Source organism: Polyodon spathula, chromosome 8 (genome assembly GCF_017654505.1).
Source record: "Polyodon spathula isolate WHYD16114869_AA chromosome 8, ASM1765450v1, whole genome shotgun sequence".
Lineage (NCBI taxonomy): Eukaryota > Metazoa > Chordata > Actinopteri > Acipenseriformes > Polyodontidae > Polyodon > Polyodon spathula.
This window is the reverse complement of record NC_054541.1, coordinates 49,618,110-49,632,673: the sequence shown is the minus strand read 5'-3', so window position 1 is coordinate 49,632,673 and position 14,564 is coordinate 49,618,110. Positions and strand designations below refer to the sequence as shown.

At 47.8% G+C, this 14,564-nt stretch overlaps 1 protein-coding gene across 1 annotated transcript; it reads right to left on the bottom strand.

The window, feature by feature from the left end:
* Positions 1-1,177: 1,177 nt before the first annotated feature.
* On the bottom strand, positions 1,178-10,430 carry LOC121320279 (N-acylneuraminate cytidylyltransferase-like). Its single transcript, XM_041258532.1, has 8 exons — positions 10,348-10,430; positions 9,383-9,525; positions 8,595-8,753; positions 8,123-8,253; positions 7,597-7,691; positions 7,311-7,482; positions 2,185-2,338; positions 1,178-1,543 (listed from the first exon to the last, which is right to left on the bottom strand). The coding sequence occupies exons 1-8, from the start codon at positions 10,413-10,415 to the stop codon at positions 1,326-1,328; spliced, it is 1,140 nt and encodes a 379-aa protein (XP_041114466.1). The 5' UTR covers positions 10,416-10,430; the 3' UTR covers positions 1,178-1,325.
* Between the last annotated feature and the right edge of the window lie 4,134 nt (positions 10,431-14,564).

Sequence of the window (14,564 nt, the reverse complement as noted above, 5' to 3'; positions counted from 1 at the left end):
TTGTTAAGTAACTCTGGAATGTGACAATGTTTGATGTAGCAGGGTTAGTAGCTTCCTTTAAGTATTCATAATACAGCATGTGTCCATGGGAAAGGTGAATAATTAATAGCTGAAATGGCTATCATCTACCGTGCATGTGTGTTTATTTCCTGGGAATGTGCCCCATGAATCGCTGCAGACAAGAACTCCTTTTCATTGTATTCAGGAGACTAGGAAAGGGCATTGAAAGTACACATGTGAACCTGCGCTCTCCTCACTGTAGGGCTCACCCCTGTCATACCTTTACCAGGTGAGTAACTTCAGGACCATCAATTTCACTTCAAGCAGGGTGTGGAAGAACAGAATAACATGTTAAAATGAACGACCCCAAGGACACCACTCATATTTTGAGAAGTAATTATTACTGTAACACACTGGGCACTAGCTAATCGACTTACTAGAAATGTAGGCAGGTTTGCTAATGCAACACAAACACACATGCAAGTGACATACAAAACTAGAGCCATCGAAATCATTAAAAAGCAGATTCCCACAGATCTAACCTGATACTTGATAACCAGGTTCCAGCACATTCACATACAGGACTCTCTAGCTACACACACACAAATGAAAAAATACAATAAAAAGCAGTGTTGTTGTTTAATTTAAAATGTAAATCAGAAAGCCTGTCAGTCAGGCAGTCAGTTTGCATCAGCAGTTTGGTTTTCAGTAGAAGCAGCTGTTTGTAAAATATCCACGTCGGCAGCATTTTTCCCACAGACATCATTACCAGGTAGATGTATCAGGCAAGATTGTATGAGCTGACCAGGCTACTGGTGCAAATAATCCACTACATTAGGAGGCCCTAGACCAAACAAGGCGGACACTGCTAAAGAAGGGAAAGACAGAATTAAATCAAGGTGTGTTGGTCTCAAAGAGGTTATAGTTAACCAAACGATTTCATAAATCTTACCTATCAGGTACTTCCAGTCCTTAAACAGGGTCTCAAACATGCAGTCTAGCTGTTAAACCAAGTTCACAGTTTATGTGCCACACTTTCAAGTAAATCTGTTACAGATTCACTTCCTAGGTCACTGAAACACAGCTGTGCCTTCTGGGTCAAAACTGACTGGAAAGCGCGTCCGTGAAACAGGGGAAGCAGCTGTTCGGTTAATGACAAGAAAGGAGGGGTTGAAGGGGTGGGGGAGATTTGAAGGAAGTGCAAAACTGATTTCAACCAGTTTAAAACGGAAAGTTTTAAAATGAAAATACATGCTCGCTAAGTGGTCTGTTACATTCAAAACTGGTACAGTGCAAGAGGTAAGATTTGTATGATTGTTCAGGTGTTAGCTACACACACTCTTCAGTGTTTTTTTCTGCTGGCTCTTAGCCCTGGCCTGTTCACTGAGAAGCAGGATGTAGTCAGTGAACTCACACACCGCCCCACGTCCAGCGCTGTTCCTGCAGGTGTACCCCACGGCTTTCACAGTGTCTGAGGAGGCATTGTGGGGGATCCCACTCACCTCAGCCTTCTTCAGGCACTCCACGTCACTTTCATCGTTACCTGCAATAAAACAAGGACAGGGCTTCAATATATTCTACTGCCAAGGACTGCTAGAAACACTGCTGCTTTACCAGGGCATTGGATGCCAGCCTACACTGGGTGCCAAGCCAGGTTTAGGTGCCTGTTTATACAACAATTAATACTAATCAATAAAATCTTTGACCATTGAAAGATACATTACTGAAAGTTTGTTCCAACTATTTATATTTGACCTGAACGATCTATCTTTAGATGAGGTTTTTCTTTTTTTTTTCTGCACAACAAGAGTATTCTGTCTGGGCTTATAATAACTTAGAATATTCAATCAGACATGAATTTGACATGGATTTCATTTTGTGAGCTATTCATTTATAGTAAATCCTAATAAAGATTGTGTGATCCAGTGGTTAAAGAGAAGGTTGTAACCAGGAGGTCCCTGGTTCAAATACCGACTCAGACATTGACTCATTGTGTGACCCTGAGCAAGTCACTTGACCTGCTTGTGCTCTGTCTTTCTGGTGAGACGTTGTTGTAAGTGACTCTGCAGCTGATGCATATTTCACACACCCTAGTCTCTGTTGTATAAAGGCGTCTGCTAAATAAACAAATAATACAAATAAATAATACTTCAGAACTACCAACCCTGAATAAATAACACTTACCCATATAAGCCACTTGCTCCCATGACAGCTTCTTTTTGTTTTTCCAAAGCTCTAGAACTTCCATTTTGTTTGCTGCGTTCTGTTCTAATTGGCAGTCCGTCTTCTTGGCTAGCACTTTGTGTATGTGGCAGTCTCTGGATGAGATGAGACAGACCTGCAAAAGCAACACGGACAGTCACCTTATCCAAGGCACACAAAAATACACACTTTCTACCACATTAACCGAGAGGCTGGAAAAATCAACATGAGGCTAGAGGTCTGTGATAACAGCTGGGAGCTGATGAAGGCACTCATTCATGTATTTCATGCGCTGTTTCTTCAAAGTTTTACATTCGTTTTGAAACAGAGCTTGTCCTTATACAATATATAGCTATTTGCTGCTGTCCTAGTACACAGCAGTGTATTACAGAGAACAACGTGATGGTGGTCTTGTGTGTTTCTTTATATTTTCCCTCAGGCAGCGACCCATGGAGATCCCCGCGCTGTCTGTCGGTGAATGGCGTGCAGTACCTCCACTCCCTGCTCCTGAACCATGGAGATCCCCGCGCTGTCTGTCGGTGAATGGCGTGCAGTACCTCCACTCCCTGCTCCTGAACCATGGAGATCCCCGCGCTGTCTGTCGGTGAATGGCGTGCAGTACCTCCACTCCCTGCTCCTGAACCATGGAGATCCCCGCGCTGTCTGTCGGTGAATGGCGTGCAGTACCTCCACTCCCTGCTCCTGAACCATGGAGATCCCCGCGCTGTCTGTCGGTGAATGGCGTGCAGTACCTCCACTCCCTGCTCCTGAACCATGGAGATCCCCGCGGTGTCTGTCGGTGAATGGCGTGCAGAACCTCCACTCCCTGCTCCTGAACCATGGAGATCCCCGCGCTGTCTGTCGGTGAATGGCGTGCAGTACCTCCACTCCCTGCTCCTGAACCATGGAGATCCCCGCGCTGTCTGTCGGTGAATGGCGTGCAGTACCTCCACTCCCTGCTCCTGAACCATGGAGATCCCCGCGCTGTCTGTCGGTGAATGGCGTGCAGTACCTCCACTCCCTGCTCCTGAACCATGGAGATCCCCGCGCTGTCTGTCGGTGAATGGCGTGCAGTACCTCCACTCCCTGCTCCTGAACCATGGAGATCCCCGCGCTGTCTGTCGGTGAATGGCGTGCAGTACCTCCACTCCCTGCTCCTGAACCATGGAGATCCCCGCGCTGTCTGTCGGTGAATGGCGTGCAGTACCTCCACTCCCTGCTCCTGAACCATGGAGATCCCCGCGCTGTCTGTCGGTGAATGGCGTGCAGTACCTCCACTCCCTGCTCCTGAACCATGGAGATCCCCGCGCTGTCTGTCGGTGAATGGCGTGCAGTACCTCCACTCCCTGCTCCTGAACCATGGAGATCCCCGCGCTGTCTGTCGGTGAATGGCGTGCAGTACCTCCACTCCCTGCTCCTGAACCATGGAGATCCCCGCGCTGTCTGTCGGTGAATGGCGTGCAGTACCTCCACTCCCTGCTCCTGAACCATGGAGATCCCCGCGCTGTCTGTCGGTGAATGGCGTGCAGTACCTCCACTCCCTGCTCCTGAACCATGGAGATCCCCGCGCTGTCTGTCGGTGAATGGCGTGCAGTACCTCCACTCCCTGCTCCTGAACCATGGAGATCCCCGCGCTGTCTGTCGGTGAATGGCGTGCAGTACCTCCACTCCCTGCTCCTGAACCATGGAGATCCCCGCGCTGTCTGTCGGTGAATGGCGTGCAGTACCTCCACTCCCTGCTCCTGAACCATGGAGATCCCCGCGCTGTCTGTCGGTGAATGGCGTGCAGTACCTCCACTCCCTGCTCCTGAACCATGGAGATCCCCGCGCTGTCTGTCGGTGAATGGCGTGCAGTACCTCCACTCCCTGCTCCTGAACCATGGAGATCCCCGCGCTGTCTGTCGGTGAATGGCGTGCAGTACCTCCACTCCCTGCTCCTGAACCATGGAGATCCCCGCGCTGTCTGTCGGTGAATGGCGTGCAGTACCTCCACTCCCTGCTCCTGAACCATGGAGATCCCCGCGCTGTCTGTCGGTGAATGGCGTGCAGTACCTCCACTCCCTGCTCCTGAACCATGGAGATCCCCGCGCTGTCTGTCGGTGAATGGCGTGCAGTACCTCCACTCCCTGCTCCTGAACCATGGAGATCCCCGCGCTGTCTGTCGGTGAATGGCGTGCAGTACCTCCACTCCCTGCTCCTGAACCATGGAGATCCCCGCGCTGTCTGTCGGTGAATGGCGTGCAGTACCTCCACTCCCTGCTCCTGAACCATGGAGATCCCCGCGCTGTCTGTCGGTGAATGGCGTGCAGTACCTCCTCTCCCTGCTCCTGAACCATGGAGATCCCCGCGCTGTCTGTCGGTGAATGGCGTGCAGTACCTCCACTCCCTGCTCCTGAACCATGGAGATCCCCGCGCTGTCTGTCGGTGAATGGCGTGCAGTACCTCCACTCCCTGCTCCTGAACCATGGAGATCCCCGCGGTGTCTGTCGGTGAATGGCGTGCAGTACCTCCACTCCCTGCTCCTGAACCATGGAGATCCCCGCGCTGTCTGTCGGTGAATGGCGTGCAGTACCTCCACTCCCTGCTCCTGAACCATGGAGATCCCCGCGCTGTCTGTCGGTGAATGGCGTGCAGTACCTCCACTCCCTGCTCCTGAACCATGGAGATCCCCGCGGTGTCTGTCGGTGAATGGCGTGCAGTACCTCCACTCCCTGCTCCTGAACCATGGAGATCCCCGCGCTGTCTGTCGGTGAATGGCGTGCAGTACCTCCACTCCCTGCTCCTGAACCATGGAGATCCCCGCGCTGTCTGTCGGTGAATGGCGTGCAGTACCTCCACTCCCTGCTCCTGAACCATGGAGATCCCCGCGCTGTCTGTCGGTGAATGGCGTGCAGTACCTCCACTCCCTGCTCCTGAACCATGGAGATCCCCGCGCTGTCTGTCGGTGAATGGCGTGCAGTACCTCCACTCCCTGCTCCTGAACCATGGAGATCCCCGCGCTGTCTGTCGGTGAATGGCGTGCAGTACCTCCACTCCCTGCTCCTGAACCATGGAGATCCCCGCGCTGTCTGTCGGTGAATGGCGTGCAGTACCTCCACTCCCTGCTCCTGAACCATGGAGATCCCCGCGCTGTCTGTCGGTGAATGGCGTGCAGTACCTCCACTCCCTGCTCCTGAACCATGGAGATCCCCGCGCTGTCTGTCGGTGAATGGCGTGCAGTACCTCCACTCCCTGCTCCTGAACCATGGAGATCCCCGCGCTGTCTGTCGGTGAATGGCGTGCAGTACCTCCACTCCCTGCTCCTGAACCATGGAGATCCCCGCGCTGTCTGTCGGTGAATGGCGTGCAGTACCTCCACTCCCTGCTCCTGAACCATGGAGATCCCCGCGCTGTCTGTCGGTGAATGGCGTGCAGTACCTCCACTCCCTGCTCCTGAACCATGGAGATCCCCGCGCTGTCTGTCGGTGAATGGCGTGCAGTACCTCCACTCCCTGCTCCTGAACCATGGAGATCCCCGCGCTGTCTGTCGGTGAATGGCGTGCAGTACCTCCACTCCCTGCTCCTGAACCATGGAGATCCCCGCGCTGTCTGTCGGTGAATGGCGTGCAGTACCTCCACTCCCTGCTCCTGAACCATGGAGATCCCCGCGCTGTCTGTCGGTGAATGGCGTGCAGTACCTCCACTCCCTGCTCCTGAACCATGGAGATCCCCGCGCTGTCTGTCGGTGAATGGCGTGCAGTACCTCCACTCCCTGCTCCTGAACCATGGAGATCCCCGCGCTGTCTGTCGGTGAATGGCGTGCAGTACCTCCACTCCCTGCTCCTGAACCATGGAGATCCCCGCGCTGTCTGTCGGTGAATGGCGTGCAGTACCTCCACTCCCTGCTCCTGAACCATGGAGATCCCCGCGCTGTCTGTCGGTGAATGGCGTGCAGTACCTCCACTCCCTGCTCCTGAACCATGGAGATCCCCGCGCTGTCTGTCGGTGAATGGCGTGCAGTACCTCCACTCCCTGCTCCTGAACCATGGAGATCCCCGCGCTGTCTGTCGGTGAATGGCGTGCAGTACCTCCACTCCCTGCTCCTGAACCATGGAGATCCCCGCGCTGTCTGTCGGTGAATGGCGTGCAGTACCTCCACTCCCTGCTCCTGAACCATGGAGATCCCCGCGCTGTCTGTCGGTGAATGGCGTGCAGTACCTCCACTCCCTGCTCCTGAACCATGGAGATCCCCGCGCTGTCTGTCGGTGAATGGCGTGCAGTACCTCCACTCCCTGCTCCTGAACCATGGAGATCCCCGCGCTGTCTGTCGGTGAATGGCGTGCAGTACCTCCACTCCCTGCTCCTGAACCATGGAGATCCCCGCGCTGTCTGTCGGTGAATGGCGTGCAGTACCTCCACTCCCTGCTCCTGAACCATGGAGATCCCCGCGGTGTCTGTCGGTGAATGGCGTGCAGTACCTCCACTCCCTGCTCCTGAACCATGGAGATCCCCGCGCTGTCTGTCGGTGAATGGCGTGCAGTACCTCCACTCCCTGCTCCTGAACCATGGAGATCCCCGCGCTGTCTGTCGGTGAATGGCGTGCAGTACCTCCACTCCCTGCTCCTGAACCATGGAGATCCCCGCGCTGTCTGTCGGTGAATGGCGTGCAGTACCTCCACTCCCTGCTCCTGAACCATGGAGATCCCCGCGCTGTCTGTCGGTGAATGGCGTGCAGTACCTCCACTCCCTGCTCCTGAACCATGGAGATCCCCGCGGTGTCTGTCGGTGAATGGCGTGCAGTACCTCCACTCCCTGCTCCTGAACCATGGAGATCCCCGCGCTGTCTGTCGGTGAATGGCGTGCAGTACCTCCACTCCCTGCTCCTGAACCATGGAGATTCCCCGCGCTGTCTGTCGGTGAATGGCGTGCAGTACCTCCACTCCCTGCTCCTGAACCATGGAGATCCCCGCGCTGTCTGTCGGTGAATGGCGTGCAGTACCTCCACTCCCTGCTCCTGAACCATGGAGATCCCCGCGCTGTCTGTCGGTGAATGGCGTGCAGTACCTCCACTCCCTGCTCCTGAACCATGGAGATCCCCGCGCTGTCTGTCGGTGAATGGCGTGCAGTACCTCCACTCCCTGCTCCTGAACCATGGAGATCCCTGCGGTGTCTCTGATGTTCCAGGACACCAGCTCCTCTCCCCCAGCAGACAGATACACCTGCCCGTCAGTCAGGCACCCGTCAATATTGCACACAAGCAGCTTCACCTTCTCCAGCTGGTCCTTACCAAAGTATCCAAACCTAGAACAGCAATCAAACACCTGCTCTTGACTCCCTGAGGGATAACCACCCCTGAAATCATTCTGAGTGCTTCTTATTACTTTAAACATTCAAGTACTGTGCTTATTCCTTTACCTGAGGACTCTCTGCTCCGCCACTGGCCAGTCGATGTCTATATCAATATCGATACTGAATTCAGGAAGCATCTCGTAGTAGGCCATTTTACCACCCTGGAAAAGCACAAGTGAAAACAGCAATGCAATTCACCCTGTCAGTGGTGCCCTCTCTTTCTTACTTTAACATATTGTGCCTATATAAGCTACAGCCATACGATATCCTGTTGTTTTTATAATAAGTAACAACACAATGTTATCACTCTGCACTTGGTCTAGCACCACATTCTACATGCCTGTGATCTGCAGCACATACACTTGTGTAACTAGGCTGTCTCCAATACAGGATTAGTTTAGCATGTTTAACAGGGAATTCAGGGAAGTCTCTGTGCAATTCAAGAGATTTCATAGCAGACCCCCCCCCCCCCCCCCCCCCCGCGCTGTCAGGCGGTAATCATTGAGGAAAGATCACATATCAGTTACGATGTCGCTTCAGTGGTGGCCCTTACACCATATTGACAGTTGTATGGCAGGTATGTAAGTATTACCTGTAAATATCCTTTCTCTATCAACTCTCTTGTTGCAAAGTAGAAGGAGCCATTCTCACAGAGCTCCCCATCCCAGACCTGTCTGCGAGGTCTGTTGGCAGGGTCCAGGTTTAGGGGTTTGATATTCACACCTGCACTCACACAAATGAAGAGGAGGCATCCTGAACATTCATGGAGTACTGTAGTTATTCCACAAGTTAGTTACCAGCGAACAGGGGGGAACTAAGACTCCTATTGCAGTTTCACCCATTCCAAAATGTCATTTCCATCCCTGAGTGAACTGTCCTAAGGACCGTTAATTGATTATGTAATAAATAAAAAAGGATCCAAGCTAGTTTTTAGTTTATTTCTTTCTGTAAAAAGAAGGAAAGACATTTTAGTTATTTGAACCGCTGTGGTTTTTAGATCTGCCATTGATTTGATCTATGGCATACAGCCCAGTCTGTTTATTTTGATTTGATTTTTGAATAGCTACCTCCTGTCTTGACCTCCTGCCACCGGAAATGGTGATGCCTCACGACAGAGAAGACAGAGTCGCAGCCGTCCTCCCGAATCTTCCTTGTTGCATCCTGCAGGTGGTTGGGGTGGAGGCAAGGGGAGGTGGCTTGAATGTTTCCAGTGATATCAACCTCTGGGAAAAAAAAAAAAACAGTTACACATTCACAGGGGAGCATCGACAGGCAAGCACATCCACTCCAAAGCAACGATGGGCATTCAGCAGCATATTCTAAATCTGGACCTGCCCTGGGTGGCATGTTGGATGTTGTAAATACAGAGGGCAATTTTCAGATTGCTAAATACAGTATGTGTGATAACTGATTTATTTTTTTGCTTGGTGTGTGTGTATATCTGTAATTACGGTTAAGTGCAGAAAAAAATAGCATCTAATTTAGGTAACAGCGCTCATAGATTAGATTCACTGTATATACAAACACTAGCTTTCAATACCTCTTCAGGTATGAATGGAACTGTAAAGATTGGTTTTGTGTATATCTGGATATGCAAATGTGTCGTGTGCAGTACTGTTTCGGTTCTGAAATCAAAAGTGGTGTAAAGCAACAGGGTACAAGTCTACAGAACCACAGACCATGTGTGAACAGACTGATCTTTCTTAACTGGCTCCTGCATGGGAAGTGTAGTATGAAAACAGACTCAGTCTGACTTAGCATTTCAGCAGCAAGTCTCAGCTAAGGTCTTTCTACATCAAAAAGCATGTGGAGCCCGTCACACCACAGCCTTGACTATCGCTGTGCTCGGTACCTTTGTGCAGCCTCAGAAACTCCTGGATGGCATCTAAGGAAGACGAGGAGTCCTTTGAAACTTTCGGGCTCCTGCGATGGACCTGAGCACCGAACTCCTCAGCCACCTCTGCAATCTTAGCATGGTCTGTTGAGACCCACACGCTGTTTAAAACAAGAAGGCAGCGCTTGATGTGTCAAGAACATTGATTTAATATGGGACGCGAGATTAGAAAGCTTTAGCTCAATGATCCCCGACTGACTGGCAGCTCAGAGCTGCACAAGCCCACGACTCAGACTGAGCTCCCCCACAGCAAGCAGGACTGGGCTTATTCACTGTACAACTGCACTGGAAACACTGGAAGAAACAGCTGCTTCAATTTGAGCCGATTGCTTCTCTCCACAAAGACTCTAAAAAGCTTACAGCTCTGTGGAGAGCAGCAACAACCACAAACCTCTCAGCTGTGATGGAGCTACCCCAGGGAGCTTTATTCAAAAGTGCATGTACTGTACTCTCAATAACCATTTACCTGAGCTTTCAAAGTGGACTTTCTTGTTGTAACTAATTACACTGCAAACCAGTACTACTGCTGACACATTAAAACACCTCCTTTTAAACACGGAATTTACTGTACATTCTTTAGGTTCTTAAAAAACAAGTCTCGGTGGAGTGAAATGTACTTGTTCCAAAGTGTTTTAAAATGATATATTTTTCTACATACACAGACAACAAGCAAACATGTACAACTTAAAATCCCTTATAAACTTAGTATGTTTGTATTGCTTAAAACTAACGCTTTATAAAGTGTCTGTAAAGCAACAATATTACTACTAAAGGGAAACACGGAGACCAGTTTGCGATCGACATTACCAGCAATCACACACTGAACATTGTGAATGAGTAGACAGGGCAGCCTATTCTAACATATCGTGCTTGCATCTTCACACAGCACACGCAGCTAGGTGCTCGTTTCCTTCTGCACGTACCTGTCGAATACCCCGGAATCTAACGCAGCCCTGATCACCCATCCGATCAGCGGCACCCCCGCCAGCATCTTGATGTTTTTCAAGGGGATGCCTTTGCTGCCGCCCCTTGCCAGGATCAATGACAGGTGCGGCTTTTTGCCCGACTCCTTATCAGAAACAGTCATTTTTCGTTTCCTATCCGAGGCGCTGGCGTTTTCACTGGAACCCAAAGCAGTAGTGTTCATCTTTCTCTCTCCAGTGTTTGAGCTGTTGAAACTCCGATCACTGCTGTCGCGGGTAGTGCACAATCTCCGGGTCCGGGGCTAGAGACCATAATGTAAAACACCCCCATACTTAACTGTGATTAACTCGTTAAACTGGAAGGTATACTGCACTAGGATACGACTCTGCACTTGCTGAGACACTAACATTTATTAACCTTTTGCTTACCGATAGTGAATAATAATAATAATAATAATAATAATAATAATAATAATAATAATAATAATAATAAAAAAATAAATAAATAATAATAATAATAATAATGTATAGTACCCAGCACGCATATCAAAATAAAGTGTAGACAACAGTTTAGTACTGTTCAGTGAATAGCGTTTTAGAGCACCTTATTCTTTCTGGAACATCTTCAGCTAGAGCAGGTGAATAGCAGCATTCAGCAATGAGGTCACTGCGGGGCTGTTCACAAGACATGCCTAAAACAGACGCGAACAGAAAGCACACCATGCCGTTTAAACAGTTCTGGAAGGCCTGGCTTTTTTTTTTTTTTTAATCAGATGCAAGTTTACGATTTTTTCAGACGTCATCTACGATTATCTAATATTCATATACTGTATGACCAATATATTAACGAGCAAATGCTTAAATACTGAAATGGCTTCACCAGCTTTACCCCAGGGGGAGCTATAACACCACAAATAGTGTACTCTGTGCATTTCCTTATAGCATCATATCACAACGGTGCGGCGGGTGGTTGTGCAGAATGCGTTTCACTGTCAAAGGACATCCGGAATGGTATTCAGGGCAATGAATACGTGGGAATCCCTTCCCACAATGTCATTGAAAAAGGTGGTGAATGAATGTTTTTACTTGTGTGTGTGTGTGTGTGTGTGTGTGTGTGTGTGTGTGTGTGTGTGTGTGTGTGTGTGTGTGTGTGTGTGTGTGTGTGTGTTGTATAGCTTTTATATCTCTTCAAACAAAACTAGATCAAATACATGTTTGTTTTTTTAATCAAGAAAGAAGGAAAGGCTCTTAACATATGCCACACAAAAACATTAACCTCTACAACTGTGAATTAGTCTTTGGAAAATTGACAGAAAACATAGCTGCACGCACCACTTCAGTAGTCCAGATTTCAGAGTCTTTTTAGAGAACTTACTGTAAGCTAGTAAGATTGTTAAATAATAATCAGAGCAGAAGCAACAGTCATGAATGATAAATGTAACAAGGTTGTTAAACAGATAAGGAATTAAATATTAAGAAACTATACACAATGATAGTGTATAAAGTATCCCATTAAACGAAACCAACAGTCCAGGCAGCAGGGGGAGCTGTTTGTTTACTGTATTGAAGTACAGATGTTGTCATCATTATTACACCAGTGAGGCTGAAATAAAAACAGTGTTCTTACTGGAAATGATCCTCCATACCTACACCAATTAACCTACCACTGTCATGAGACATGGACAGCAGATAGCAAGTTCAGCAATGCTAAAATGCAGCATTAATCACCTTGCTGAAATGCATGTTAGTCAATCTGATGATGTAAGGAAATGGGAAAACAAGAGGTTGATAATAAAACAGTTGATAATAGTCTTCACATTCAGAGGTGTAGTTCTAGAAACATCCAGCGAGAGAGGGAGAGACATGCAGAGGTTTCATTTGAATTGGTGCAGCTATACCTGCAGTTTGTATACTTCCAGCAGGGTCAAAGGAGCCCCATGACAATGGTTAACTAGTCATGCCTTTCCTAAGGGTGGCCCATCTTTTAGAGACATGATCATTGTGATTGCTCAGCTGCTTTCATTTGAAGCCAGTTGATGATTAACAGTAACTTCAATTTCATTTGTTGCCACTGTGAGAAGTTCATTTTAATAGAATACTGCTAATTGCAATTTTGATCAATGATGTGCTGGGATTGATTAAATGGACTTGCAATTGAGAAACAGGAATTGACCACGCCCCTGGTTCTGCAGTCCCTTCTAGTCCTTGTCAGTCTGCTTCTATAGTTTCAGTGGTGTGTTTGGGTGGATGTTGTGAAATTTCAGAAAGCAGGGACAATAAAATTAGATTTCCTGTCAGCTTTATTAAAAAACAACAAACAGCAATAAAGCACGTTTCATTTCAAGGGCCCTCTTAGAGGGGTATGAAAGAAAAATGAACAAAGCTACTGGAATGTGTTCCTGTAAAATCTGGTTGAAAATACAGTTTCTTATTTGTTTATTTTATTTCAAGTTCTTGGAAACCCATTTATCTAGCAAACTTACTGACACAGCGTTTCAGAAGACAGTGCTTGTAGCTTATAACTTCTAGGGGGAAACATGTTTTAATGAATTAGAATTCTAGCCATGTAATCCCTTATAAAAGTTTACCATATTAAAAGCATAGCATAATGCAATAAAGCATAATGAAAGCATGGTAAAGCATAGGTATGGCAAAGCATATAACATGGCAAAACTGGTGAACTATGGTAAATGCATAGTATAGCCATGGGGAAAGCATGGTAAACTGCAGAAATACCGACAGAAGCACTGTGGTACATTTGTGTTAGGGACAGATTGATAAATTGATTGAAACTTTGTGGTGCAACCTACAGTAACAATAAAACTGTCATACAAATGACTGCATGACTAAACAAAGCGATTCTAAACAACAAGTAAAATACAAAGCTGCTAATGAAAAGTAAGGGCTTTATTCATCAGCACTGCAGATCAAAAGGAATGCAATTAGGAACTAATACAGTGGCTCTCTAACTTACTGTAGCACTTCAATACCATAAGAGGATTACATTAAGAGGTCTGTGTATACCGCATTAAAAGCGACATGTTAAAGCAGATTAATGCAACCTGGGTTTGCACTGTATGATTTATTAGGTGCTTCAAAAGATCCCGAAAGTGTCAGCCCAAGTAAAAAACACATTTACCAATATATGAATAGAAGATATTGAAAATAAATTGACTCATCAACCAAATATGATTTCACCAAGCAGAAATCCGTGAACCAACTTTTCACCACTTGTGATTCCCCGTGGCTTAAACAACTTAATAGCTCCTAACAGGGTTCTCAGCTGTTACGCAGCAACTGCACACTTTTATCCCACATGGTGACTGTTACAAGTTAACAGATTGAAGTGCATCATGGAAAAAAAAATCGATATTTTCGTACCACTTAGTTTAATGATGGAAACTTTTTGTTCTGTCATTTCCCCATGAATCCCTTTCTATTGCAATCAGTTGTGGGAGTCCAATATTTGCTGGGACCAGTGGCATTTTCATCCTATAATACATGAACTGTGGGGTCATTATCATTCAGGCATTGGTTTTTTCCCCTTGAATTCCTGCTTGTGCTGTAACACCCATCGGGTTTGTTTAAACTGTGTATTTGGAGGGAAGCCAGCTGTTGAGCTGGAGTTGTGGGATTCAATTAAAGTAATAGTTCTAGTTTACATTGATAATCCACAGGGGATCTAAACACACGCAGATGGGAGCAGGGGGTTTGTTTCCGTCTTTGGGACTGCTCAATGCTTTCTCACGCTGCGAGCCAGAGGATGAGAGCAAACTTTAGCACAGATAATGCTGCTGGATGAGCTTCACCAGGGAACACATTACCATGGTATTGCTAGTTTTATTTTGTGTGTTTGACAAATTGACAGAAATAATGCCGCAGTGCAGTATAATAGCACAGCCCCTCCCCAGTCAGCCTGTGAGGCAGTATTGTATCGGCTCCCCCTGTGGCTCATCTAGTAAAAGCACATCTGCTTGGAATGCAAGTGATAGTGCTGTTTAAACTCCTACTGCATAGCAGTTTCACCCATTCCATGTTTTCACTATGAGCTCGAATAGCCCCAGTGTACAGGTAATACGCTCAGGTGTGTCTTATTAAACTCATCATAAAACCAGGAATGTAGGCAGATAAATTGGCTTCTAGCTAAAGAGCATTAATTCCAGAGCTTACTCTTTATTATTCTGACAGCACAGGATGGAATGTTGCTTGTGAGCTTA